Below are 27,942 nucleotides of genomic sequence, written 5' to 3' on the forward strand. Positions count from 1 at the left end.
TGGAAATGAAACTTTATTGAAAAGATCACAGTAAACAACAATATGGTACAACTTTATAAGGTGACTACATTGTCCAAGTGAGGTAATGAATGAAAAATCTTAAGGGGAAAAAATGTTGGCATAAAATAATAAACTTTATTCCAAATAAAAAGGTGAAAAAGAGACACAATCTGAAGACTACAGAAGTGTGGAGGAGATTTTGTAACAATATGAGAGGTAATGGAAATTACACAGATGCTTATGCAACCACATTGCAAATTCCTTTTTTTTAAACATGGCACAGCAATGATGTTGATGGCAAATTCACTTTGCATGAACTAAGCATTTTTAATATTTTAATATTTATGAATCTAAACTAAGATTTTGTAACATTTTACTCTGTCAAGATATACAAATTTTTAAACTGAAAATTTTGCTGAAAACATTCATTTAACTTTCGGTAATAACTGCAGTGAACAAGATAAGAAATGGTACACATACATGTAATTGAAAAATCTCGTAGATTCAACAGAGAAACACTGGGACAATGAAAGAAACAATGTACCAAATAATAGTGACGTAAAGTGTGTGTAAAGTAAATGTGATTCAAAATAATATTAGTGGAGGAAACTAAAACATTGCAAAAATCTATAAAATGTACATGTGAATGTGTAAATTGTAAAGATTCAATATATATGCACAAAAAACCAATTTCACATTAATGTTTAGAACCTTAAACATGTAGCTTTCAATACAAACAATGGCACAGTCTAGAACTATCATGCACAGGGACAGGAATCTTATCAATCTACCAAATATCATCCATTCCAGGACACAGTCTAGAACTAGCATGCACAGGGACAGGAATCTTATCAACCTACCAAATATCATCCATTCCAGGACACAGTCTAGAACTATCATGCACAGGGACAGGAATCTTATCAACCTACCAAATATCATCCATTCCAGGACACAGTCTAGAACTATCATGCACAGGGACAGGAATCTTATCAATCTACCAAATATCATCCATTCCAGGACACAGTCTAGAACTAGCATGCACAGGGACAGGAATCTTATCAACCTACCAAATATCATCCATTCCAGGACACAGTCTAGAACTAGCATGCACAGGGACAAGAATCTTATCAACCTACCAAATATCATCCATTCCAGGACACAGTCTAGAACTAGCATGCACAGGGACAGGAATCTTATCAACCTACCAAATATCATCCATTCCAGGACACAGTCTAGAACTAGCATGCACAGGGACAGGAATCTTCTTATCAATCTACCAAATATCATCCATTCCAGGACACAGTCTAGAACTAGCATGCACAGGGACAGGAATCTTATCAACCTACCAAATATCATCCATTCCAGGACACAGTCTAGAACTAGCACGCACAGGGACAGGAATCTTATCAACCTACCAAATATCATCCATTCCAGGACACAGTCTAGAACTAGCATGCACAGGGACAGGAATCTTCTTATCAATCTACCAAATATCATCCATTCCAGGACACAGTCTAGAACTAGCATGCACAGGGACAGGAATCTTATCAACCTACCAAATATTATCCATTCCAGGACACAGTCTAGAACTAGCATGCACAGGGACAGGAATCTTATCAATCTACCAAATATCATCCATTCCAGGACACAGTATAGAACTAGCATGCACAGGGGCAGGAATCTATCAACCTACCAAATATCATCCATTCCAGGACACAGTCTAGAACTAGCATGCACAGGGACAGGAATCTTATCAACCTACCAAATATCATGCTGCTAGTCCTATATGAGTAACTTAGGCTATAATGTGTACCAAAATGTTTTATCTGTCTACTTTACAATGCCGTTTAATCAAGCCGATATGAAGCACACCCTTTCCTCAAATTGTCTGTTAGTCTTACAGCTGACAAATATTTATATGGAAGCCACTGAGTGACATGAATAGCTTTAAATAAGTAAACATCTAGTTGATGAAAAGACTGAGAATGCAACTTGGATAAGTACATCTGCTAACACAAAATGTAACAAAGTACCAAAGGCACGATCATTTACATGCTTACAAATATTGTAAATGTCTACAGGCAGTTGATACGTGTCAAATTATGCAGTTTGTATTGCTTCAAAAAAACCATGATACTCGTTTAATGAAATCAAAGATTTTAAACATCAACATTTGAGACGGTTTAATTTGTCCTTTCCAAAATAGTAAAGGTACTCTTTACAATAAACACATGGTTGCAAAACTATTCCTTTGTTCCCCCCAAACACTCTGAACTTCAAAAGCATGAAAATCTTATGCCTGAGGTAGCATGTCTTTGTTGTTTCATCAGTGACAATATTTTGTTCTATGCTTGGCTCTCTATATATCAACAATACATTTTTTAAATCTCAGATTACAAATATAGAATGGAAATTTTAGATTTTAAAAATCCAACTCTTTAATAGGGAAATGATGGTGTTATCCAGGTGATATTATAAACTATTTTTTATCGACTGTCCAAAAACATGAACAACTGTGTTATTTGGTAATCTCAATCACTTTAAGCTTTCACAACCGTATCTCCATGCATAGGTGAAATACTATTAACAAACATAAATAAGAAATACATAATTGATTTACCTGACCGGCTAGTCTAGGACGATATTGCTGTATCAGTGACAGCTACATGATTTCACAACCATGTCTTTGCAACATTAAAGAAAAACATGCAAGATTCAAAACATTGAATTGTTCCTCTAAAACATCTGGTTTAGAAGAATGGCAGAGACAATCACATGTCTTCACAACCATATATTTGCAATATTAAAGTAAACATTTAAGATACCGGTACATTCAAATTACAGAATTGTTTATTACGACAAAATCTGGTTTGGAACGATGTCAGTGACAACCACAAGCTTTCACTACCATGTCTTTGTATCTTTTTAGCACCACATTCGAGATATCATCAAAATACAGCACTGTTATTCCAGAAAGTTTTGTTGGGGCACAGCAAGGTTTGGGGACCTCGGCTGGCTCTGAAAGGTGGACAAGAGTCTGAACTATAGCGTGATTTGTAGCATTCAGATGTGCCCCAAGTGGGAAAGAACACTCGCCTCCACAATAAAATGCAGCATATCCTTCAGGGGCAATAATCCAGTCCTGAAATGTACATCAATGTATTTGTTATATAAACATACTCATATAAAGGGATAACGATGTTTATGCACAATAAAAATGTGCAACAGAATCAACCTGACAATTAGGCTACCTTCCTGGAAATCATCCACAAGTCTGTTTGTGGTTATGCTCCATCTCTCCCTCACTATATATATATATATATATATATATATATATATATATATATACACACACACACACACATATTTGCCCTCTGAACAAAGTTAAGATTTGCTCATGGCAACTGTGTATGTACAGAGTGAATGAACTCCTAACATCCCTGCGAGTGTGTCCGTTACAAAATGTAGTTCTACGACTTTCTTTGTTGTTCACAATCACATTTGCAAATTGATAAAATGAATGTTTTCTTTTTAAGTTTCTATTTTTATTTCACATTGATTAGATCAATATAAAACACACTTATGATTTAAACATGAAAGATTTTTTTAAAGAAGAAAGTAGAGCACTACGAACAAGTTAGTGTCTTGTACACACTGAACGCTTAGGTATTTAGTGATTTATGTATGGGCATACGGAAATTAGCGTTGAATAGAAACTAAGTGAAAAGATTAACCAACAAGAGGTAATTAAAACATTGTAATATCTTTAGAGTGGATCAAAGTAATTATTCTGTTTTAATTTACATCACTACCAACCATAAAATTCTCTGTCTGCCTGTCTCCTTTTCCTTAGGATGGTTTGACTTAACTTTACCATCATTCATATCTCTAGAAACATCGCCATATGACAAGTGAAAATACCCAAGGCTCGTATTTTCATGGATTTTCACCCGTATTTTCTACCATGGTTGGGGGGGGGAGAGGGGGCCACCATTTGGATATTTTCATATCTAATTAATAATAATCAATTTGGAAACATAATAGGTTTAAGAAACAACAACAACAATAAAGCATTAAAATAATATGTTGCAGTATGTGTGCCTCGTAACTGACAAATTTAACTTAGGTGGCGCTATACAGTTTCGCATTTTGCATAGGGTTAGGTTAAAGAAAAAGAATTTCCCCGGCTCTCCTGACTGGTTATACTTGCTATTTAAAAAAGACCTTGTACATCTTAGGTATAATGCAAAGAACCTTTAACTCCCTTTATTTTGATGTATGATTGATGGGTGTACTATGGGTTATAGAGTATACAGCTTGGCCTTACATCAAATGTGCACCTTTCAAAAAAGTGCTAGCTCTACTTGGTCATTTTCACTTCCTGAACTTCAGAGGTCAATTGTATAAAAAAGAGCCGATAACTTTTTTTTACAATTTATATATTTGGTAATTCATTCATTGCACTTTCAGAAGCTGGTATTGTCTAGTCTGGCAAAATTCATTTTCCCTGTTTTAATAGCTGCTGTGTATAGTGCACTTTAGACTAATTCAGACTGATTTTTTAACACAAGGGAGCAGTCATTTTAGTTAGCAGTGTACTTAAATCATGTAAAATTTCCAAAAGTACAATATCCAAAAGAAATATCATCCACATTACATTAATGTAGCATAGAGATATGCCAACATTCTCTCCACTGTGCATGTTTTAAATGCGAACTACTTCACCTTACATATGTCACTCTCTCAAAAGTACATATTATCTGGTGAGCGCCACCATAAAGAAGATATAGGTATTATTTTTGTATGATTTAATTATGTTTATATGGCTGAAACATTTAAGTCGCAAGCATCAAAACAATCCTTTTGAATAATTCTCCTGCCTTTCCCCCCACAGAATAGTATTTATGAGTGTCAGAGTCTCGAACAAGTTGTTTTTCTCTTTCACTCCATATTTCTTGTTCCTTATGCTTGATAGGGGTGAGGGGAACAGAAAAAAGAAAGGATTGTGATGAAATTGTGCACCATGTTAAATTCATTTAGAAAACTGGGACTATTAATACTTTTTATCGTTGCCCCATGGGCAGATCATAATTTGATGTACCAATAGTACTGGTACATCAATTTGCTATATATCAACACTTTAAAAGCCATGTTATTTTTAATGTATGTGGTATGTATGTATGTATGTATATATATATATATATATACACACACACACACATACACGAAGGGTATGTGACAACTAAAAAAAATACTTGACACAACTGTACCAACATAGGCTAGGGCTGACAATACGCTAACCTGAAATTTTTGCACCATATGAAATGCCAGCTTTTATGGTGGATTATAAATAACTCTATGCAAGCCATTTAAAAAAGACTGTTTATCTGCTTGCTATTTAATTGTGATTATAGCTATTTATTTGCATACATGATCAATAGAACATTGTATGCTTGTTTTATTCCAATTAAATATCAGGACTTAATTAACCAAGCATGTGGCCTTCATTTTTATGCTTTGTCAGTAAAAGGAGGTTTAAAAAAAGTAGAATTCCTCCAAGGCGAGGGTATCACTGATGTTTACATGCATTACATGCTACAAGAACTCCTCCAAGGCGAGGGTATCACTGATGTTTACGTGCATGACATGCTACAAGAATTCCTCCAAGGCGAGGGTATCACTGATGTTTACGTGCATGACATGCTACAAGAATTCCTCCAAGGCGAGGGTATCACTGATGTTTACGTGTGTTACATGTTAAAAGTGAGAAAATGAAAGAATTTCTAATCATGGGCAGATCATAATTTGATGTACCAATAGTACTGGTACATCAATTTGCTATATATCAACACTTTAAAAGCCAAGTTATTTTTAATGTATGTGGTATATATATATATATATATATATATATATATATATATATATATATATATATATATATACACACACACACACACACACATACACCAAGGGTATGTGACAATTAAAAAAAATACTTGACACAACTGTACCAACATAGACTAGGGCTGACAATACGCTAACCTGAAATTTTTGCACCATATGAAATGCCAGCTTTTATGGTGGATTATAAATAACTCTATGCAAGCCATTTAAAAAAGACTGTTTATCTGCTTGCTATTTAATTGTGATTGTTGCTTTTTATTTGCATACATGATCAATAGAACATTGTATGCTTGTTTTATTCCAATTAAATATCAGGACTTAATTAACCAAGCATGTGGCCTTCATTTTTATGCTTTGCCAGTAAAAGGAGGTTTAAAAAAAGTAGAATTCCTCCAAGGCGAGGGTATCACTGATGTTTACGTGCATGACATGCTACAAGAACTCCTGCAGGGCGCGAGTATCACTGATGTTTACGTGCATTACATGCTACAAGAATTCCTCCAAGGCGAGGGTATCACTGATGTTTACGCATGTTACATGCTAAAAGTGAGAAAATGAAAGAATTTCTAATCAGCAAATCTCTGATATCCTGCTGTATTAAAGACAGCAGGAGACAATTTATAACAGTCTTTGACAATTCTACTTTATATGGAATGGTCTTTGTTTGAGTCATATGACTTTGAAATTCCAACATGAAACATGACACCTCATAACCATGTCATAATTAATGCAATCTGTGTTTTCTTGCAACTGTACAGACAATCAGTGAACCTTGTCAACAAATCACCCTGCTGGATGCTATTCAAGAGATTTCAAAGCCTGTCAACAAATCACCCTGCTGGATGCTATTCAAGAGATATCAAAGCCTGTCAACAAATCACCCTGCTGGATGCTATTGAATAGATTTCAAAGCCTGTCAACAAATCACCCTCCTGGATGCTATTCAATAGATTTCAAAGCCCATCAACAAATCACCCTGCTGGATGCTATTCAATAAATTTCAAAGCCTATCAACAAATCACCCTGCTGGATGCTATTCAATAGATTTCAAAAGACTGGTCAGAGATGACACCTAGTACAATCAAGAAGTACTTTGATGTTTACCAGCTAATTCCAATGAGTGAATCTTTGTAGTGGTTTCATGAAAGCCAGGAATATGATGATGAGAATGTATATTAAAGTCACCTGTCAGTGATATGGCATACCCTGTCAGTGATATGGCATTACCTGTCAGTGATATGGCATACCCTAAATTTTTGCATTTTATACAGAGATTAGAAAAAGATCAAGATGAGTATTAACTGGCTAAGACACCAGAAATTGGGTCATTAATACAAGGCACATTAACAAAAGAAAAATAGAGAGCACTCAATGACTTAATCAAGCTAGGCTCCTGAACTATAAATTATACATAGTTTCAAAACACCTAATTCTAGACTAAATACATGTATTTAAAGAAAGACAAAACCCTCAAATAACAGCTTTCTTAATGATGCGCACTCTTAAACACAAAGATACAATTACATTCTGTCTTAAACACACAGACACAATTACATTCTCACTCTTAAAGATACAGACACAATTACATTCTCTCTCTTGTTCTATAAATAATTAGAAAGACCTTTTCACATCTGATAAGCCTTGGTGAACTGAAAAGGTCTAAAAAACTTAAGTATGTATGTATATGTGTGTGTGTGTTGTATGCATGTTACAACTCCTTTTTTTTTTGGGTGGGGGCTGCATGGCTGAGTGTAGGGCTTAATGCCATCCATTTTGTAGGGTTTAATGCCATCCAATTTGTAGGGTTTAAGGCCATCTGTTTTTCAGTACATAATAGGTTATACATGTTAGCCAGTATATTTAGTGGAAGCAGAATCCAGTTAGACCCCTTCTGAACCATTAAGGTTAAAAAATTCCTCTTTATCCATTTTTCAAAGCCCATGTAAAAAGACCCTGTTTTATTGTTTTTTCAAAACATCATTACAACATCACTAGAAAATATCTGTGCTGCTTATTGAAAATAACGTATTATATGTAGAAAGAACAACATAGGCCCTGATCTGATGACATAATATGATTTACTGCATTTTTGGCATTAAGCTATTCACAGTCTGGTGCAAAGGCATTTTGAGCAATAGGCTATTCAGTCTGGTGTGAAGGCAATTTTGGCAATAGGCTATTCACAGTCTGGTGTGAAGGCATTTTGGGCAATAGGCTATTCACAGTGTAGTGTGAAGGCATTTTTGAAAATAAGCTATTCAGTGTAGTGTGAAGGCATTTTTGGAAATAAGCTATTCACAGTCTGGTGTGAAGGCATTTTGGGCAATAGACTATTCACAGTCTGGTGTGATGGCATTTTGGGCAATATGTTATTAACAGTGTGGAGTGCAGTAAAATATTACAATAAAGGGAGTACCAAGAATACAAAGTGGATTGGCATATTAAACATCAATAAAGAGAATTACATGTACTGAGTTTTTATTTTTAATAAAATGTAATTACTATAAATCTTTTATGTTGCACTTTTTGATAAAAATGTCTAAATAAAAGCAGTAATCTGAAGTGAATAAATATTTTTTGCAATAAGTAGAATGAAAATTATCAGCAGGTACCCTTCTAACTTGTAAATTTGTGTAATATATATATACACTCTGAATTGAAACAACCTAATGAGATCCTTTGTCTAAGACCACCACCCACATGTTTGGTCAGAAACTAGAAATCGATCAATATCATATTAAAATTATCCTAAATAAATATTCAAAATAGACATGATAAAAAAGATATGGTAAAAAGAAGTCAGCATATCTACTTTATATCAAATTGATATGCAGTGACTTGCACAAACTAAATATCAAATTGATATGCAGTGACTTGCACAAACTAAATGAAAATTTCACTCTGAATCAATACATGTATGGCATGACAAGTAGTTTCAATTTTGTTGTGTGATGTGAAAAGGTGGTGTGAATATGGTGTATGTATTTCATACTCACATTCTCTTTTGATCTTATATAATTTACCTGCCATCCTAGACTACGAAAACTCACATACAGTGTGTGTCTTTGGCATGCCTGACGTCTGTACTGTTCACGAGCTGTAAAAATAAAATCAGAACATTTTACTGTTGAAATCAATACTATACTATTGAAATCAATACTATACTTTTGTATGTGCACATCCAGTGATTCATTAATGTAGAGAAGTTGAAAATCTGCTTAAATGACATTAAACTCTAATCACTTCATCTACATGTACATACAAACATGAACTCCAAAATTTCATTTATCAGATCTCAAGTGTCTGGGTTCTTTTCTTTTTAATGTTGCTAACTAGGGATTTGTATATGAATAAAAAAGGCATAATCTAAAATTAAGTTTATACAAAATTTCAACAATGGCCTGAAAACAGAATCATATTATCTGCTTATGAAAAGACATATGCCAATCCAATTATATTTGTCTATTTTGATGCAGCTAATTGTGTCACCCTCTTCAAATAAAGTCATTGTTATTATTATCTGAAGTTTCTTCTTCCTTTCAAATGACAAAAAGAAAGAAAAAGTATATTGCAAATAGTAAGAATTTATCTTGATACAATCATTTGTCCGTATTTGCTGTATTTTGTTCAGATTCGTTTCAAATAAAATATTAACTTTTTTTAACCAAAAAAATCTAGGAAATTATGTGTGATATGACATGCTCCATGTAGCTCAAGACTCTGGACCCAGAAAAGACATTTTTGAAAATGGAGTAGTCACCCATGTATGCAATTTAAAATTCTGTGTTGTTTTCATATTAAGTCTTAGTATAATCAGAGTGCTGTGGTATATTTCTTGATATAATCAGAATGCCGTGGTATATTTCTTGGTGTATGCCGTGGTATATTTCTTGGTATAATAGAGTGCCGTGGTATATTTCTTGGTATAATCAGAGTGCCGTGGTATACTTCTTGGTATAATCAGACTGCCGCGGTATATTTCTTGGTATAATCAGAGTGCCGTGGTATATTTCTTGGTATAATCAGAGTGCTGTGGTATATTTCTTAGTATAATCAGAGTGCCATGGTATATTTCTTGGTGTATGCCGTGCTATATTTCTTGGTATAATCAGAGTGCCGTGGTATAGTTCTTGGTGTATGCCATGGTATATTTCTAGACAAGAGTCCCTAGAAAGGACTGATGCTCTACTGGGTGAAAAGACTTTTCTTGAATAAAGCCATTTCTTCCATTTATCTGTATACTCTTACACACTCTTCAGCAATAGCAATATATGCAAATAAGTTTATGTGATGAACATCCTGTATGTCAGCCTGTCACAAGTTTCATTTAGTTCAAAAGTCGATATCATAAGAAGCCTTTTGGTGAAAACCCCATTTTATAATACTCATCTGTTCTGGAGTTACAGTAGTAGTGAAAACAAGATGTTTATGACAACTGTCATGGCAGCCATATTGAATGTACGACTGCCACCATTTTCATTTAGAATGAACCAGGTATAACAAAAAGTCTACAGGTGAAAACTACATACTGATATATCATTCATATGGAGAGCAGTAGAGAAAACAATGTTTTCAAGATAATGACATTCCATTCTGGTGCGGTAGCAATAACAAGATTTTCAAGATGGCTGCCAGTATAGTGGCCATATTAGATGTTAGATTGACACACTTTTCATTAATACCAGCTAGACAGCATATGAAGTGTTTTAGTGAAAATTCCATGCTAATAAGACCAACCATTCAGGAGTAGTGATAACAAGATTTTCAAGATGGCTGCCAGAGTGGCCATACTGGGATTCAGATTGGCACAGTTTTCAAACTAGACACCTTCACAAGTCTTTTGGCAAATGCCCCATGTTGATATGACCATTCATTCAGTAACAACGAGATTATCAAGATGATCACTATGGTGGCCATACCACACTTCGTAGCAACACTATTTCCATTTAGGACCAACTAGTCATCTTGATGACCATCCATTCGGGATGAACAATAACAAAATTTTAAAGATGGCCAACATGGTGGTTTTGATACGTGTATATGAAGGAGAACTTGAGTTATTGTGCATAAGCCATCATTTTTAGTTCAGTCACTATGGTCACGACATTGATGTTTGACCTTTTGACCCCTAAACCTATCAGGTTGTTTCTTGTGCAAGCCATCCACAGTGTCTAAAAACTGTAGATAATTAACAAACTGATGAGCAGAAACGAAACTGGTAAAAGGACAAGTGACAAATAAGATGAAAATGGCAGGCAGATGAAAATGAAATCTTTTAAAGCATTATAATCCCACAATTCTGTTTTTTCAAAAAAGCTATGACAATTAAAGTAATTGGGGACATTTTTGCTTGGATTATTTTGTTCATTTGTTGTAACTCTCTGAACTGACTTGAAACAAACTAAAACTGCCCTCACAATAATTTATGTAATGAAACATTTTGTGTCATTAGGTGCCAAACGTTATAGAAATTTGACACTCACAATTTCCCCAAATTGTAAATTCGTCAAATTTAACAACGCGAAAATGTCCTTTATTTCTCTGAGTAAAATTGAATCTCACAATAGCTGTATTCTCCCCACTGATAGTAGTCCTCTGTGTTTTCCATGGGTTCTTCCTTTGTTGGTGAAGAGTTCTGGCGTTTTCTTGCTGACCGTGTGCGCCGCACATGCAGTTCATTTGTCATCTTGAAAAAACCAACCATGAACGGTTGCTTGTTTTCAGGACCATCATCTCCAACGATTCCAAACTTGTCTGCATCAATCATTCGGCCTATAAACAATTTCAATAAATAAAGTCAGTTTAGTCAATGTCAAAATGTATGTAACACTTATATGTTCCAGAAATATAAATCTGTTGTAAAAATCAAATTTCTGAAATAATATGTTTTGTGTGCAGACAATAAATTGGTGTTTCCACATCAAACACAGTGAAATTCAAACTTGAAATCTAAGGCAGAATGAGTTTTACATTTTACTTAAATTTTACTAAAAAAAGCCTGTTGTTAAAAAAATATATTAAAATGTGTATTAAACGGCAGGAACGTGTAATTTTATATTAAAGGGAAGACCATGCTATTGTTTAAAGGGAAGACCATGTTATTGTTTAAAGTGAAGACCATGTTATAGATTAAAGGGAAGAGCATGCTATTGTTTAAAGTGAAGGCCATGCTATTGTTTAAAGGGAAAACCATGTTATTGTTTAAAGGGAAGACCATGTTATTGTTTAAAGTGAAGACCATGCTATTGTTTAAAGTGAAGACCATGTTATCATTTAAAGGGAAGAACATGTTATTGTTTAAAGGGAAGACCATGTTATTGTTTAAAGTGAAGACCATGTTATTGTTTAAAGGGAAGAGGGAAGATCATGCTATTGTTTAAAGTGAAGGCCATGTTATTGTTTAAAGGAAAGACCATGTTATTGTTTAAAGGGAAGACCATGTCATTGTTTAAAGGGAAGACCATTCTAATGTTCAAAGTGAAGACCATGTTATTGTTTAAAGTGAAGACCATGCTATTGATTAAAGGGAAGAGCATGCTACTGTTTAAAGTGAAGCCATGCTATTGTTTAAAGGGAAAACCATGTTATTGTTTAAAGGGAAGACCATGCTATTGTTTAAAGGGAAGACCATGTTATTGTTTAATGGGAAGAGTATGTTATTGTTTAAAGGGAAGACCATACTATTGTTTAAAGGGAAAACCATGTTATTGTTTAAAGGGAAGAGCATGATATTGTTTAAAGTGAAGACCATGTCATTGTTTAAAGTGAAGAGTATGTTATTGTTTAAAGTGAAGAGTATGGTATTATTTAAAGGGAAGACCATGTTATTGTTTAAAGGGAAGACCATGCTATTGTTTAGAGGGAAGACCATGTTATTGTTTCCCAATTTTTACAGTAGTTTTGAAGCAGTATATAAGTTAACCTTTGTTTCAAAGTTCCCAAGGGGAAGTAAATTCCAAACAAAAAAGTACCGAGTTAGCGTTGGTAAAGAACATTATCGTTTGAGAAAAATCGATTTTCAAAATCGTAGTGCCAGATGTAATTTTCTTTCTTTTACATTTGCAAGCAACTGCAGTTATTGTTTTGTAAAATGCTGCTAAGGTGCAAAGATGTCTCCGGATAGTGCTGAGTAGAGTTAATCGGTCTCCTAAAATACATACATCATCGTTTACTGCACATTACGTCATATATCGAAATGGCGGGACTTGTAAACATATCAGTATTTGTGAAAGGCAACTTCCACAAATCTGGGAGAATGACTGAAACGTGCGCTTAGAAAACATCTGGAAATATTTGTGTTTAAAACAATAACATTGGGAAGAGCGATGGACTGCTCTCCTAGAATCAATTTTAGGAGCGCTTCTCTAAACAAACAAGCCCTGCAACTGAACATTCGAATCGCATTCCAGAAGTTTCTTTTAAAATTCTGATGTTTTCCTAAATTATGGATAAAAATGTATAACATATTTATATTAATTTTTACAAAACGGACTCGACAATTAGTTAAATTCTCTTTTGCAAATAGAAATTTAAATAAAAAATAATTACAGAACAGTTTTTGTTTAGTTCCACGTTCGTATTATGCAAGTATTTGTTTAAAAGAAGTCAAATCTTATCGCTACTGAAAATTATTACAGCACTTCAAGAATCTAACGCCTACCCTTTTTCACATCTGTGACTCGCATGTACAGCCCCAAGTTTTCTGTCCGGAACACGGACCAATAGTTTGCAGCATTAGTAACGTTTATGCTGAGCCAACCTTCATAGTTTTTGTACACCGTCAGGTTTGCTTCCGGTTCCAGAATCTTGTCCCTGAAAGAAATCTGCAATCAGTCTACAACATTCCTGATGGAGTGCTACGTTTTAATACTATGCCCTATACTAGTATATGAATGTATTAAAACACAGTCATTCTCTGACTGAAATAGTCCATACAGCCTTAAAAATGCTAAACCGTAATGCGACTTTAACGACTTACGTGAAAGACGAAGGAGATGGTCTGAAGACCGTATATTAGAAACCTTGTATACCACTTAAGATTTGATAAGAATAATATTCAAACAAGATATCAAGGAAAATCAGTATGTATTTATGTACGAAATAATGGACAGCAGAGGAACGCTGTGCATATCCAACATTCTGAGTTTCGTGTATAAGACAGTGACATTTCGAGACTCCGCATAACAATGCAACACCTTTAGGTTTATGCATAAACCTGCGACACTTCCAGACTCGTTCAAAGTAGCAAAACAACTTCCAGACTCGTGCATAATATATATATATATATATATATATATATATATATATATATATATATATATATATATATATATCAGTATATGTGATATTCTACATAGTCAAGAAAACTATCAAAAGTTGAGTGATACTACATAATAATCGGTAAAGTGAATATTTCTGATCTCCCTCTGCCATTTTGGCTAGTTATGGGTCGTCGACGTGGATTGAAGTGAATCTGTTGGGGCTTTGCTAGCTTATTCTTCTTGATTTTTATTCCAAAGCGACCATCAAGTGGTTTTATGAACGCATCCCTTCTCTTCCTGAAATTCACAGATCCGACAATAAATACTAAGGTACAAAAGGTACTATTTCTAACTTACTCTGGGTCATTCCCTCGTCTTATTCGAAAGATCTCTATCAGGTATTTGGATTTCTTTCGTTTTTTAGGAGGTTCTTTGTACAATTTTAGTTCTGCATTAGTTACAGATTCCCCTAGTGAGACATCGCTGAAGTCAAAGTAAAACATTCGGTCTCTCTCGTGTCGAAGGAAGTGTAGTTTATTGGCTGCAACAAACAGAGAACATCCACTTTATTTTCATTTAATAGAAAACATGTAAACACAGAATTCGACAGAAGGTCATTTATCCGACCAAGTACAGTGATGTGATGTGATGTGATTTTTGATTTTTAACGTAGCATTAACAATTTTTCAGTCATATCGCTACGATGTCTGCAATCTGGCAGTTTATAGTGACGTCTAGCACTGGGGCATCATGCCACAGACATGTACCATGATGTCCCACCAAGTCACATTATCCTTACACCAGGTCGACCAGTCATAATACTAACCTCTTAATGCTGAACGCCAAGCGAGGCAGCTGTTAGTACCATTTTTGTTAAGTCTCTGGTACGACTCGGTCGGGGATAGAACCCACGACCTCCCGCATCCGAGGCTGACACTCTAACCACTAGGCCACCGAAGCTGTGATCAAGTACAGTCGAGTTACCTTTGACAGACTTGACGAAACAAAGCTAGTATTCCAACTTGTCGGGGCCCCGAGTGGCCGAGTGGTCTAAAGCGCTCTCCGTTACGGATCACTGCCATCTCACCTCTGTCTACGCTGGTACGAGTCTCGTATTCAGCCAATGTGGGTATGTGAGAAAGCTTGCCAGTAGCTTCTCGAGGGTCGGTGATTCTTTCCGGGGTTTTCCCGGGTTCTTCCTCCGCCATTAATACTGGCCGCCATGTATAGCCTATTGTGTGCTGAAAAATGGTGTTAAATCCCACAACAACAACAACAAATTCCGATTTGTCTGCAGTAGCGTACTAACGGGGGAGGCGAGCGAAGCGTCGGGGCCAGATGCCTTGGGCCAAGAAGACCATTGCACCAAAACCACGGGCCCCAGAGGTTTTGGGGTGTCAAGACCCCTTTGGGCCATCATTGTCGCCCAGGGTCCAATTTACCCTCAGAACGCCACCGCTGTCCGGCTTGATTATTGTTGAATGATGTATATAAATCTTGTTTTATAATGTTAACTTTTATAAATACCGATATGCTAGACTTAGTATAGTTTAGAAGATAGACAACTACAAACCTATATACTGTACAAGGCACGATAATCAGTCTACATGTCAACACACTAGCTAACTCCAGATTAACAGTTGTGATGTGCATCAGAAGGTCAGTGTTAGGACTGGTCGGCCTAGTGTCAGGATAATTTAACTGGGTGGGACATCATGTTCCATGTCTGCGGCATGATGGCCCCAGTGCTAGACACCAATATAAACTGCCATACTGCAGACGTCATGGCGATATGACTCAATTGTTTTTAAAGCTAATTTAAAAATACAAATCACACACACACACACGTTGCGATGTCCACTCTCAGACAAAATAAACGACAAGACTTCGTGGTATCACCCATGCCATTTTAAGTAACGATATACCTGTATTTAATTTCAAAAGAACTCAACCTGTTAGTAAATAAAACCATCAATAAAGCCGCTACCCAATAATTTACAGTTACTAGAGACAGTGCAGTACCAAGTTCGGTCTTGCTTGTAATGAACGTTGCCAAATTCATGAAATAATACTCTCCACGCTTTCATCCCTAATATCTACCAATATAAAGACTTCATTATTTGCAGTATTACAGAACTGAGTTAAGAAGCAATTTTGAGAACTGCATTAGTCTAATTTATTGACAGAAGTCTTTACCAAAACTTAAAATTCTTTCATATCTTCTAACAAGGCGTTTAGTGTAATTACGTGTTTGGGATTTATGAAACAAGCGACCTGTTTGTTCAAACTTTTGGGCGCACGTGCAGGAGTAATTTGGAGCCATTGTACTGAAACGGACTATAAAAAGCTGCGATAATATCATATCTATTTCTGAGTGCAAAATAGTTTAAAAGCATTTTAGACGTGACTGTGAGAGACCCGGTGAAACACTGTTACAGTATTTATCTGCATCAAAGCACATCAGCCTTAGAGCTGTCGCGTCATGAATTGTCGTAGAAAGGTGTACGGTATTCGCGTTACCTCCAAGCGAAAAAGGCCTACTTTGATCAGCCGGCGCACTATGGGACGACAACGTTGGGTCTACGCCGTTTGCATTTGGGTTAGCTTTATATTTTGATAAGTTATCTCTCGGATTAAAATGAAGAGTCCGAGGTTGAAATTCACGCTAATGCTTGATTTATTTCATTGTTTAATTAGTCCGTTTGGCTTCAAATCACTGTCTAATAATAACAACGGTATGCTTTTCTTAGTGTTATTTTGGCAACTACAATTCTTTAAGGCAGGTGTCGGCAAACCAATGGTACGCGTACCAGCGGTAGCAAGGCATACTCTCTGGAAAGACACGATGTACAAATTATAGCTTTGTACGAAAAAGATTTAAAAAAGGGACATAACAAAACAAGATGTTTTATTTGACGAATTAAAAAAGTACATATTCAACACAATTCATATACATTACACTGTTGCATAAATGAATGAATGGCGATAAAACCCCGCGTGCAAAATCCTGCGAGAGAGAGAGAGAGAGAGAGAGAGAGAACAATCTTAATAATAAGAGTGATAAGTTTGAATGCATTATACACATATTTCCCTTGGTACTTTGCTTGTAAGACTTTTTTAGTAACTGTAGTAGTTTGTATATGCATGATTTCTGAAACAATAGGGATTAATACAAGATTTTCTTTGAGGTCTGAGTAAGACAAAAATAATATTCATCTTCAACCTCGTTATTTTCACAAACTTCACATTTCCTTTCATGTCGTTCGTTAAACTACATATTTACCAGTCTCAAGATTTAATGAAACTCTTAATTTACTTAAAGCCTTTCTGTGGCTGGCATTAGCAATTATTCAAAGATAGGAGGCGGTTTGCGTGCGTGAGTGTGATTAAGATTTATAACATAGCTTTAAAAAAATTTCAGTCATATAGCTTGGATGTCTGCATTGTGGTAGTTTATAGTGATGTCTAGTACTGGGGCATCATATCGCAGACATGTAGCATGATGTCCCGCCAAGTCACATTATCCTTACACCAGGCCGACCAGTCCTAACACTAACCTCTTAATGCTGAGCGCCAAGCAAGGCAGTTGTTAGTGCCATTTTTATAAGTCTTTGGTATGACTAGGCCGGGGTTCGAACCAGCGACCTTCCGCATCCAAGACAGGCGCTCATACCACTAAGCCACACCATGTATTCAAGCAATAATCACAGTAATTTCCTATTGGATAAAGAACTTCTTCCACATTTTGTCACGGCATATTTCTGATTTTTTTTTTTTAAAAAAAAACATTATTATAAGGAATCGCTTCCTTATTATAAAGGGGCTACTTTTTAATTTATTTTCTAAAATTCTTATATGAGAGAAGGCAAATTTTCCTCGCCAAACATGCAAACGGGATTCAGTACCCTGGAAGAAGGGTTGGGTGAGACGGGGGATAGTGGTGGTGGTGGCTTGGTGAGAAAGGCAGATCTAAAATGTATCCATTGAATTACCGTTATACTTTGTTAGTTACCTGTGCATTTCCAAGACACTATTAGACAATTCAATTATATATGTAAACCACATTTCGGTGTGCCCACGCATACTTCACAAAACATAACGTAGTAAAGATATAAAATTCCGTTTTATAATCTGATTGTGGATGGTCTTTGATGTGTACAGCGGTTCCTTTTCGTAACACAATTGTGGATGGTCTTTGATGTGTACAGTCATTTCTTTTTATAAAACGATTATGGATGGGTTTTAATGTGTACAGTCATTTCTTTTTATAACACGATTATGGATGGGTTTTAATGTGTACAGTCATTTCTTTTTATAATATGATTGAGGATGGTCTACGTGTGTACAGCAGAGTATCCCCTAGGGGTGCAAGACTGAGAGTCAAAAATCTCTTTGGTGTCAAAACTGGGGGTCAGACTGAGTAAACAACAAACTTTGGTATCAAAACTGGGGGTCAAATTCAAAATTTGGGGGTCTCTGAAGCGCTAATGAGGGTAAAGGGAAACACTGGTGCAGCCATTATACAATATGATTGCGGATGGTTTTTGAATGTATACAGCCGTTCCTTTTTTTAATATGATTCCCGATGGCTGTATGCAAACAGCAGTAGCTTTTTATATGATTTGTGATGGTAGGATGCATACAGACTACAGCCGTTCCAGTTTATACGATTCCTGATGGTAGGATGCATACAGTAGTTCATTTTATTAATGATGTCTGACGGTCGATGCATACAGTCGATCCTTTAATAAATGATTTCTGACTGTCGGATGCATATAGCCGTTCCTTTTTATACGATTCCTGATGGTAGGATGCATACAGCCGTTCCAGTTTATACGATTCCTGATGGTAGGATGCATACAGTCGTTCATTTTATTAATGATGTCTGACGGTCGATGCATACAGTCGATCCTTTAATAAATGATTTCTGACTGTCGGATGCATACAGCCGTTCCTTTTTATATGATTCCTGATGGTCGGATGCATACAGCCGTTCATTTTTATATATGTTAACTGAGAGGGAAAGGGACAGGCGGGATCAATGAACAGTAACTTAGAGGGAGAGGGACACAAGGGATGGACAAACGATAACTGAGAGGGAGATGGGCAGACGGGATAGATAATTTAGAATAAACATGTTGATAACCTGCTTTGCTACATCGATTTATCTTGAAGACTGGCAGTGGAAAAACGCTTATTATTTGACTGGTTTTACCTTCGCTTTCCTAAATAAGCTATGATAGTTTGTGTTAACATTCTCGACAATTTAATTCAAGTCCGCTCTAATTGTCAATTATATAATTTGGGTGGGACAATAAAGTTGTACGAGTCAAGTGCTGATATGACTTTTTACATCATAGGCGGGGACAGAACTACGTAAAATCTTCCGAAAGTCCAGGGCAACCTTCCGTCCCTAACAAAATTTTAAAAAATTACAAACTCATTCTCCCAAATGAGAATATATGAGACTTCATCTGATTGGTTGATACAACTGGCGCTGACGGTAATAACAAAGGTCACCAGAACATGACACCTAAGAGGCAGCTGTCAGATCTTCATGTAGGACCCGGAACGGCATTAGCAAACGCGGGGTCCGATTTGGATCAATTTGGCGGGGCCCCCTGGATTTACGCGCGTGGCCCAAGTGAACAAGTTTTATATGATATTGAATTCAAAATTTTCTTCCATCGCTTGAAAATTACTTTCTCTCTATAGACTTATTTTTAAAATTAAAAACGCGCGGGGCCCCTGTGAGCAGGGTAGATCTGACGTTAATCAGATTGTTTCAAATTAAGACCTCTAAGACTTTACTAATCAAACTAACTCTGAAACCCAACCATCTGTTAAACCCAACCATTTCAATTACAATCCAGATCTGAGACCTGACAAGTTAAACTAAAAAATAAATAAATAAACTTCACAGTGTACAAGATCTTTCAACTCTCTCTATAAAATATCTCAAGCTTTGAAACACAACTGTCGCCCAACGGTTCAATTCTACAGTGTTCTACCAAAGAATTCATTTATAGCATTAGATTAAGCGTCACAAAATAGTATTACAATGCGCGTTACCATGATAAGAGTGAAATAATCCAATGCAATAAAAATGAAAAAAATATTTACATAATATTCTTTATTTCATTAGGTTATATCAAGTTTTCATGCCCAAAGACATTGCTAGCACATTAAAGTCAACGACCTAAGCGCAAAAGTCCCGCCTATGGTTACAAGGTAATTGAGCACACTCAATAACAGTATGTTCCTTAACACACTCTGTGACAGAATGTTCCTTAGCACATTGTGACAGTATGTTCCTTAACACAATCTGTGACAGAATGCTCATTAACATAATCTGACAGTAAGTTCATTCACACTATCTGTGACAGTATGTCCCTTAACACGTTTTGTGACGTTATGTTCCTTAACACAGTTTGTCAGAGAATGTTTATTAATACAATCTGTGACAGTATGTTCCTTAACACAGTATGTGAGAGAATGTTCATTAATACAACCTGTGACAGTATGTTGCTTAAGACACTCTGTGACAGTATGTCCCTTAACACACTCTGTGACAGTGTGCTCATTAAAACAACCTGTGACAGTATGTTCCTTAACACACTCTGTTACAGTATGTTCCTTAATGTAAATGTACCCCTAACCGTTGCTTGATGTTCCCTGCGAATTGAACACTCCCCCTCCAGCTGCTAGATCTACACGTAAACCAGAAGTTACCAACATGGAAAACTTGCCATCCGATCCATGATTTCCCTCTGCGGATATTAATCTTCTTTTAAGCGTTCAACCGTCCCATTGCTTTCGTTCTTTTTTAAAAATGATATTTTATTTCTGCATGAACGAAAGCGAGCTGTCTGAATCTGAATTGCAAACTTTGCATGGAAGGAATCCCACTAACCGATTCCGAAACTGCAAACTCTGCATGGACGAAATCCCACTAACTGAATCCGAAAATGCAAACTCTGCATGAATGAAATACCACCAACTAAATCCGAAATTGCAAACTCTGCATGAATGAAATCCCATCAAACGAATCCGAAACTGTAATTTAACTCTGCATGTATGAAATCCCAAACTAATCCGAAACTGCAATTTAACTCTGCATATATGAAATCCCATCAACTAAATCCGAATCAGCAAACTCTGCATCTAATCGTCTTAGACAATTCTACACATGGTTATGGTAGAATTGGGTACTTGTACATGTGCTTCTTTCGTTATCTCTAAATTGGGTTTATTTTACGTCTGCTTCTTTGGTTATTTGGAAATGGGATAATTTTGCGTGTACTTGTTTGTTTATTAGAGTATTGGGCAATTTTACGTGTGTTTGTTTGGTTATCGTGGAATTGGGTAATTTCAATTGTGCTTGTTTGGTTATTTGGTTATAGGGTAATTTTAACTGTGCTTGTTTGGTTATTTGGGTATTGGGTAATTTTAAATATGCTTGTTGGGTTATCGGGAAATTGGTTAACTTTACATTAGCTGTTTAAGTTATCTGGGAATTGGGTAATTCTACGTTCCTTGTTTGGTGTCTTTTGTGGTTTCTTTGGGAGGGGTGGGGATGAGGGTGGCACTGAATGAAAAGTAATAATTGTATTAACATGAAAAGTAACGTGTGCCACAACTTGCAATGGAAACGAATGAATGGTGGTAACACGTGCTACCAGAAGACTCCTTATCACCGATAACATGACTGTCTTTCCAGAAGTGTAAAGCAACATCAGAGATCGCGAGCTGGTAGTCTGCAAAGCGAGATACAAACGATAAAGTCTAAGCGATTGGGTAAATATCCCAGATTATCTTAATTACGCTACCGACGATGCAGTAAGGAAAGGTGTCATCTGTAATCAGGCAACAATGTTTACTTAACATATTTTTTCGACGAATAACGGGAAATATTAAATCATATTACAAGTAGTTCATTGCATATCGTTGTGTTCAAAAATATCGCGGACTGAAATGACAGCATTTCGGAAAGGCGAAGTTAAATACCCTTTGGGGAACACTGTTCTAGCTAAGTTGGAATCGATTATATTAATTCGAAATAACTGCACTGTATTCTTACTCTTTGCAGTGTTTATGGAATAGCATACAATAAAGCCTAGTATACAGTGGAGATTATCTCTTTTCATTTCTGAGACAAAGAACTGTATTATCCTGAATGTTGTTTTTCGACACAAGCGAGTTTGATTATATTTTTACTCTGTCCAAACGTATATACAAGGCATTATCTCTAGATAAGTTAACTATTGTTTTCATAGCAAATCCGTCAAATAGTACACATCTGAAACGGTTGAACTGTTTCCAGTGAATAATTTACCTGATAATGTTTTTAATTTATTCTGACTGTTCTACTGATTTTCCGAGTAGTAGGCACACTGACATTGCTGGAGTTATAATTTCTTGATTTCTTCATGTAATTATTTACTTACTGAGTTGGCGAGAATAAAGAAAGACGTACAGCTATTTCCAAAACCAGTCTGGTCCAGAAACGTAAACACGCGTCGTATTCAATTTCAGTCTGGTCCAGAAATGTAAACAGGGGTCATATTCAATTTCAGTCTGGTCCAGAAATGTAAACAGGGGTCATATTCAATTTCAGTCTGGTCCAGAAATGTAAACAGGGGTCATATTCAATTTCAGTCTGGTCCAGAAATGTAAACACGGGTCGTATTCAATTCCAGTCTGGTCCAGAAAAAAAAAAAAAAAAAAAATATATATATATATATATATATATATATATATATATATATATATATATATATATATATATATATAAGGTGGCGTAATAAAAATAGTTCCCTGTATCAGATGTGTGATTTGTATTTGTAACGTAGCTTTAACAATTTGTCAGTGCTACGATGTCTGCAGTGGGGCAGTTTATAGTGATGTCTAGCACTGGGGCATCATGCCGCAGACATATGGCATCATGTCCCACCCAGTCACATTATCCTGACACCAGGCCGACCAGTCCTAACACAAATCTCTTAATGCTGAGCGTCAAGCGAAGTAGCTGTTAGTACCATTTGAACGGTGCCCTGTATCAGGTGGTTGAATTGTAAGGTTTCACGGCGTGAAATGCTGACGGTACGTTCCGGAAAGTTAATGACGAGAAACCATGATGTGCGGTTGATAGACAATTAGGAAGTTTTTATATCTGTATTAATCAGAGTAAAAATATTTATAGAATGGACACTCTGGACTTTCCAGTTTACAGGTCTTTGGAATTAGGGGAAACTTGTGACTTCTAGCGGAGTCTCGCCAGGGTATGACAATGCTCGGTCAAGTAACCCCATTGTTTGTTCCAGTATGTATGTATGTATGGTATGCGGAGAACTCGCCCCATGGATAACTCGCCCCTGAGTGGATGGAGAAGTCGTCCCAATTGGTTGGTTAAGTCATCCCAAAACCTGTCACCCAAATAACCTATTTATAACAGAATTAAGTCATCTTTTACGTGATTCAGATTTAGATTTTTATATATACGCGATCACAAAAGAGATATTAACTGGTAATCATAAAAAGCAATATCATAGTAATATTTCTAAGGACGAAATTAAGTCTTTATATAATCTAATGAATGATGACAGTATAGTGATTAAAAAGGATGATAAGTCAGACACTTTTATTATTATGAATCAAGGTGATTATGTTAAAGAAGTTGAACGTCAATTAAATGATTAAAAATACTACAAACATATTATCGAAGACCCGTCAACAGAAATTAAATAAAATTTTCAACATGCATTAATGAGATCGCTAAAAATAATAATCCCGTATATGAAGATTTTTTACTTTCCCTCTTAACTTACGTACACCTCTGTTCTACATATTACCCAAAACGCATAAAATAAAGTCATCTCAGGATGGCTTAGGTTATTAGGTTGGAACTCTTTCATATATAAAACTGCTGGCATCACATCATGCTTACACCCTCTCTATTTTTACAAATAAAATGCATCTAATGATTTCAAGAGCAGAGCAAAAGGGACAGATAACACTTATTTTTCGTTAAGTACAGAAGCGGAGTTGATCAGATGGAAAAGTTGAAAAAATTGCAAATTTTATAGATCTAATAAGTTTTTAAGTTGACGAAAAACAACAATAAATAAAGCCTTAACAACCACGTGGCAACATGTCAAAATTAATATATATGATCCCTGGGCGACTTCTCCTGGGATGAGTTCTCTCAGGGCGAGTTATCCATGGGGCGAGTTCTCCCAGGACGAGTTCTCCGCTATGTATGTATGTATGTAATAGTTACAGTATATTTGTATACGTATGCGTGCTCATTAAATTTTTAGTCATCCATCGTTGTATGTTCTTTTTCCTTTTAAATTTAAGATAAATCTTCATCATGCATACATGTTGACCCTGGGCAGATTCGTGAGAATTAAGAACTGGACTCCCTTCGAGCATAATTTCCCCAAAATCAACTTTACAAATTATAGACAAAAATAATGTAACTGACCTAGGTATTTAAAGAATTCCAACATTAACTAATCAGTCCAAGATCGAGTTAGTATCGGTAATTTGCTACTCCGCTTCAATGATTTTCGAGTCTGTATCGGTGATTTAAATCCCATAATTGTGTTCAACAACACTTGTCTTCCTGATTCGGATTCAGCGATTTGATTTCCAAGCCCCCCCCCCCCCCCCTTCTTAAAGTTCTTTTCGATTTTCCTCGATTCCATTTCGGTGGTACCGAAATTCCCTTTCGGTCCTTTATGACACACATCAGTCGTTATAATATTTATGCAAAGAGCGCATATTTCTAATGTGTCCACATATATGATTAAAGCGCTACAACAAAATATTATTGGCAGTTTGCAATTAATGAAAGTGATGTAAAAGATACGCAAATATATTTAGCAATCTTTATTTTTATATATAAATCAAATCCAAATGAGTGTGCGTGTGTGAGTGCGTGCGAGAGAGAGAGAGAGAGAGAGGCGCTGTAAGCTATGGATAGTTTAATTTAACCCCAATTTGTTAAGGTTTCTTAGTCAAGTAAGTAAACCCTGCGTTTATAATTTCCACCATAAACTAAAACTGACTTAGTGTACATTTACTTGGAGTCGGGCCTATAAATGTGGTTTGGTTGTTTGGTAACTGCCTGTCAGAGATTATCAATGAAATCAAAGGCTTAACTTGAGATGCACATGCAAGTGAACAGTAGGCTTGGTTTGGATTCGTGCGGTTAAACACCTTTTTGGAACACACGTTAGGCCAGAGGTGGGCAAACCTTTCAGTGCAAGTGCCGCATACACAAATTTACACCTTGTCGCGGGCCGCATAGTTCATTAAGTAAAATAATTAATATTTGAAATAGCAAAAACAAAAGGTTTTTCTAAATAACATCTAATTAATTTTCAGCTGTTAATATGTTGTTAATTTTTGAAAACCTAAACTTCAAAAGAAGCACATTTATTTGATAAACAGAGTAACATAAACAGAGTCATTGCGAGTGATGACTTGTTCCTAGACCGCATGAAAGCCCTTGGCGGGCCGCATACGGCCCGCGGGCCGTAGTTTACCCACCCCTGCATTAGGCTATACGCTGCGGCCAATTTATCTGCTGCGGGAAGAACCCGGGAAGAACCACTTATCGACGACAAGAATCGAACTCAAGCGATCTGCAAAGGCCAGCGACTTAGATGACCCAACCACTCACGCATTTATATATGTGTGTGTGTGTGTGCGCTTTGGATTTTTTTAACGTAGCTTTAACAATTTTTGAGTCTTATCACTACGGTATCTGCAGTGTGACAGTTATAGTGATGTCTAGCACTGGGGCATCATGCCACAGACATGTAGCATGATGTCCCACCCAGTCACATTATCCTGACACCAGGCCGACCAGTCCTACCACTAACCTCTTAATGCTGAGCGCTAAGCAAGACAGCTGTTAGTACCATTTTTATAAATCTCTGGTATGACTCGGCCAGGGATCGAACCCACGACCTCCCGCATTCGAGGCGGATGCTCTAACCACTAGGCAACCAGAGCGGTCCCCCACTTATGTAAGCCTGCTATTGACGTAAATGTCTCAAAATCGAGAGAGTTAAGGGGTGATGAGAAGTATGCCAATCTGTGACAATACTTTAAAAATTATCAAGACTCATACTGGCTGTTTGAACCGTCATGTAACTGGAGAATATTTCAAATAGTTATGTACTGTATAAAGTGAACGTAAAAGGAGGGGTTGGTGGTGGTGTCGGTTCAATATAAAATCCAACAGTTGTAAACAAAAAAATTATTGAATATCTTTATCAAAATTCATTCTTTCCAAAAAATCATTAGTAGGTTGACTTCATGCAGAATTAATCGTATTTTTCTAAAGTCTGTCATTACCGGGTAAAAATTCTTTTTTTTTTTAAGTGTCCAATGTGTTTTAGCATTTAGATATGGCAGGTTGTGATAACAGCTCAGAACTTCAGCTGTGTATTTGCCAGTGTGCGAGTCAGAAAGAAAGATAGGGGTGAGAAATTAGCAAAATATGTTATTTCCATCCAATAATGTCTGAGTATTGGAATATATTAAACAGATATATCTGCAGCGCTATCTAGGTACATCTCTGGCTACCGCATGAATGAAGTCGTCACATATTCCCCACCCCCACTGATATTGGCAAAACATTAATGCTTGAATGACGTCAGTTACGTTCCAGGTCTCTCTCCTCTCTCTTTCTCTCTCTCTCTATATATAGAAAATTTTACTTTCTAGACGTGCAAACGAACCATCTACAGTGACGTTACTTACCGTGATTTACAAAACTCATTATGATGTCAGTGCCGTTTATTTCATTTATATCCGGTACTGGGGTGTTGTTAAATGCTAACTGCAGCCGACTTGGCTCCGCCCCCGGGGTTTCATCATCGTCGTTGCTTCTTATCTTGTTATATAGCTGTAACATAAACCGTGGGGCCGACTTCTCCACGACGTTGTTCTTGACGGGATTTGGTCTATGATGCAGTCCCAGTAGGGTCAAGATTTCCTGCTGCATTTCTTTTCTTTCTTTTCCCGGCATTCGGTTGACAGCGATCGTCTGTTCCAAGCCATTGTCGGTTTTATAAACTGTCGATTCAGAACACTGCACCTTGTAAAAGTTTATGATACACGCAAAACTGAAGAGAATTCTCCACGTTATAGATCTGGTGTCCTCCATACTGGCTTGTATTAAAACACGTAGATCCAGACAGTCAGACTTTAGTCTGAGCTACGCTGTTTAATCCCGATTAAATATAGACAGGGACAAGCTCCTTACATTGTACATACCTCTAATTTCTCCAAAATTTTCACAAACTTCACATTTCGACAGAAAAGAATTCAATGTATCTTAAAGGTTCAAAACGCGGGTTATCGTCGAAATCTCTTAATGTACATAGAACAGGTTACACACTTGGCCCCGATAGAGAACACCTGGTCTTGCACCATACCGCAGTACGTAATGATACCTATTACAGTGGTACGTTCGTATAACACCGAATTCCTTCGCACAAAAAATTCAGTGCAATAAACACAAAGGGGCTGCAAGTGGGGGTAGCCAAGCGAGGGACAATGGGGAATATGTAATCAGTGACTTGGAGTAAAGTCGAATGATCGCAAGTAGTTCTTCTACACAAATTTGACACACGTGAGGATCTTTCGAAAAGAGGGTGGGGGCGAAGACCATACGCCCACAAAACAGAAGGGACAAACACTCTTTTGAGATGGTTCATGTTTTTCTTCTTCTTTATTTGTTTGTTTTCTTTTCCAATTT

At 36.4% G+C, this 27,942-nt stretch overlaps 1 protein-coding gene across 3 annotated transcripts; it reads right to left on the reverse strand.

Annotated features, from left to right (window-relative positions):
* Nucleotides 1-27,698, reverse strand: LOC149774700 (bone morphogenetic protein 5-like). Of its 3 annotated transcripts, none has more exons than XR_016416782.1 (7): nt 26,943-27,698; nt 14,523-14,706; nt 13,565-13,716; nt 11,467-11,676; nt 8,928-9,001; nt 1,690-3,142; nt 1-1,552 (listed from the first exon to the last, which is right to left on the reverse strand). XR_016416782.1 is itself a non-coding variant. In XM_089945016.1 (6 exons), the coding sequence occupies exons 1-6, from the start codon at nt 27,346-27,348 to the stop codon at nt 2,882-2,884; spliced, it is 1,287 nt and encodes a 428-aa protein (XP_089801142.1). In that variant the 5' UTR covers nt 27,349-27,698; the 3' UTR covers nt 1-2,881. The 3 variants fall into 3 exon arrangements, 1 of the variants encoding a protein (XP_089801142.1); XR_016416781.1 differs by having other exon boundaries at nt 1-1,621; XM_089945016.1 differs by having other exon boundaries at nt 1-3,142.
* Nucleotides 27,699-27,942: the final 244 nt, after the last annotated feature.

This window comes from Sinohyriopsis cumingii, unplaced genomic scaffold (genome assembly GCF_028554795.1).
Source record: "Sinohyriopsis cumingii isolate HCF-2022 unplaced genomic scaffold, ASM2855479v2 utg000160l, whole genome shotgun sequence".
Classification (NCBI taxonomy): Eukaryota; Metazoa; Mollusca; class Bivalvia; order Unionida; family Unionidae; genus Sinohyriopsis; species Sinohyriopsis cumingii.

What these genes read in the sequence shown, in the direction of transcription:
- LOC149774700 (XM_089945016.1), bottom strand. Translation starts at nt 27,348, where the DNA reads ATGGAGGACACCAGATCTATAACGTGGAGAATTCTCTTCAGTTTTGCG. An exon ending in AATGAGTTTTGTAAATCACG is followed by an intron (nt 14,707 to 26,942) that starts GTAAGTAACGTC and finishes TGTTTGTTGCAG; the next exon opens with CCAATAAACTACACTTCCTT. An exon ending in AGTCACAGATGTGAAAAAGG is followed by an intron (nt 11,677 to 13,564) that starts GTAGGCGTTAGA and finishes AATTGTTTATAG; the next exon opens with GCCGAATGATTGATGCAGAC.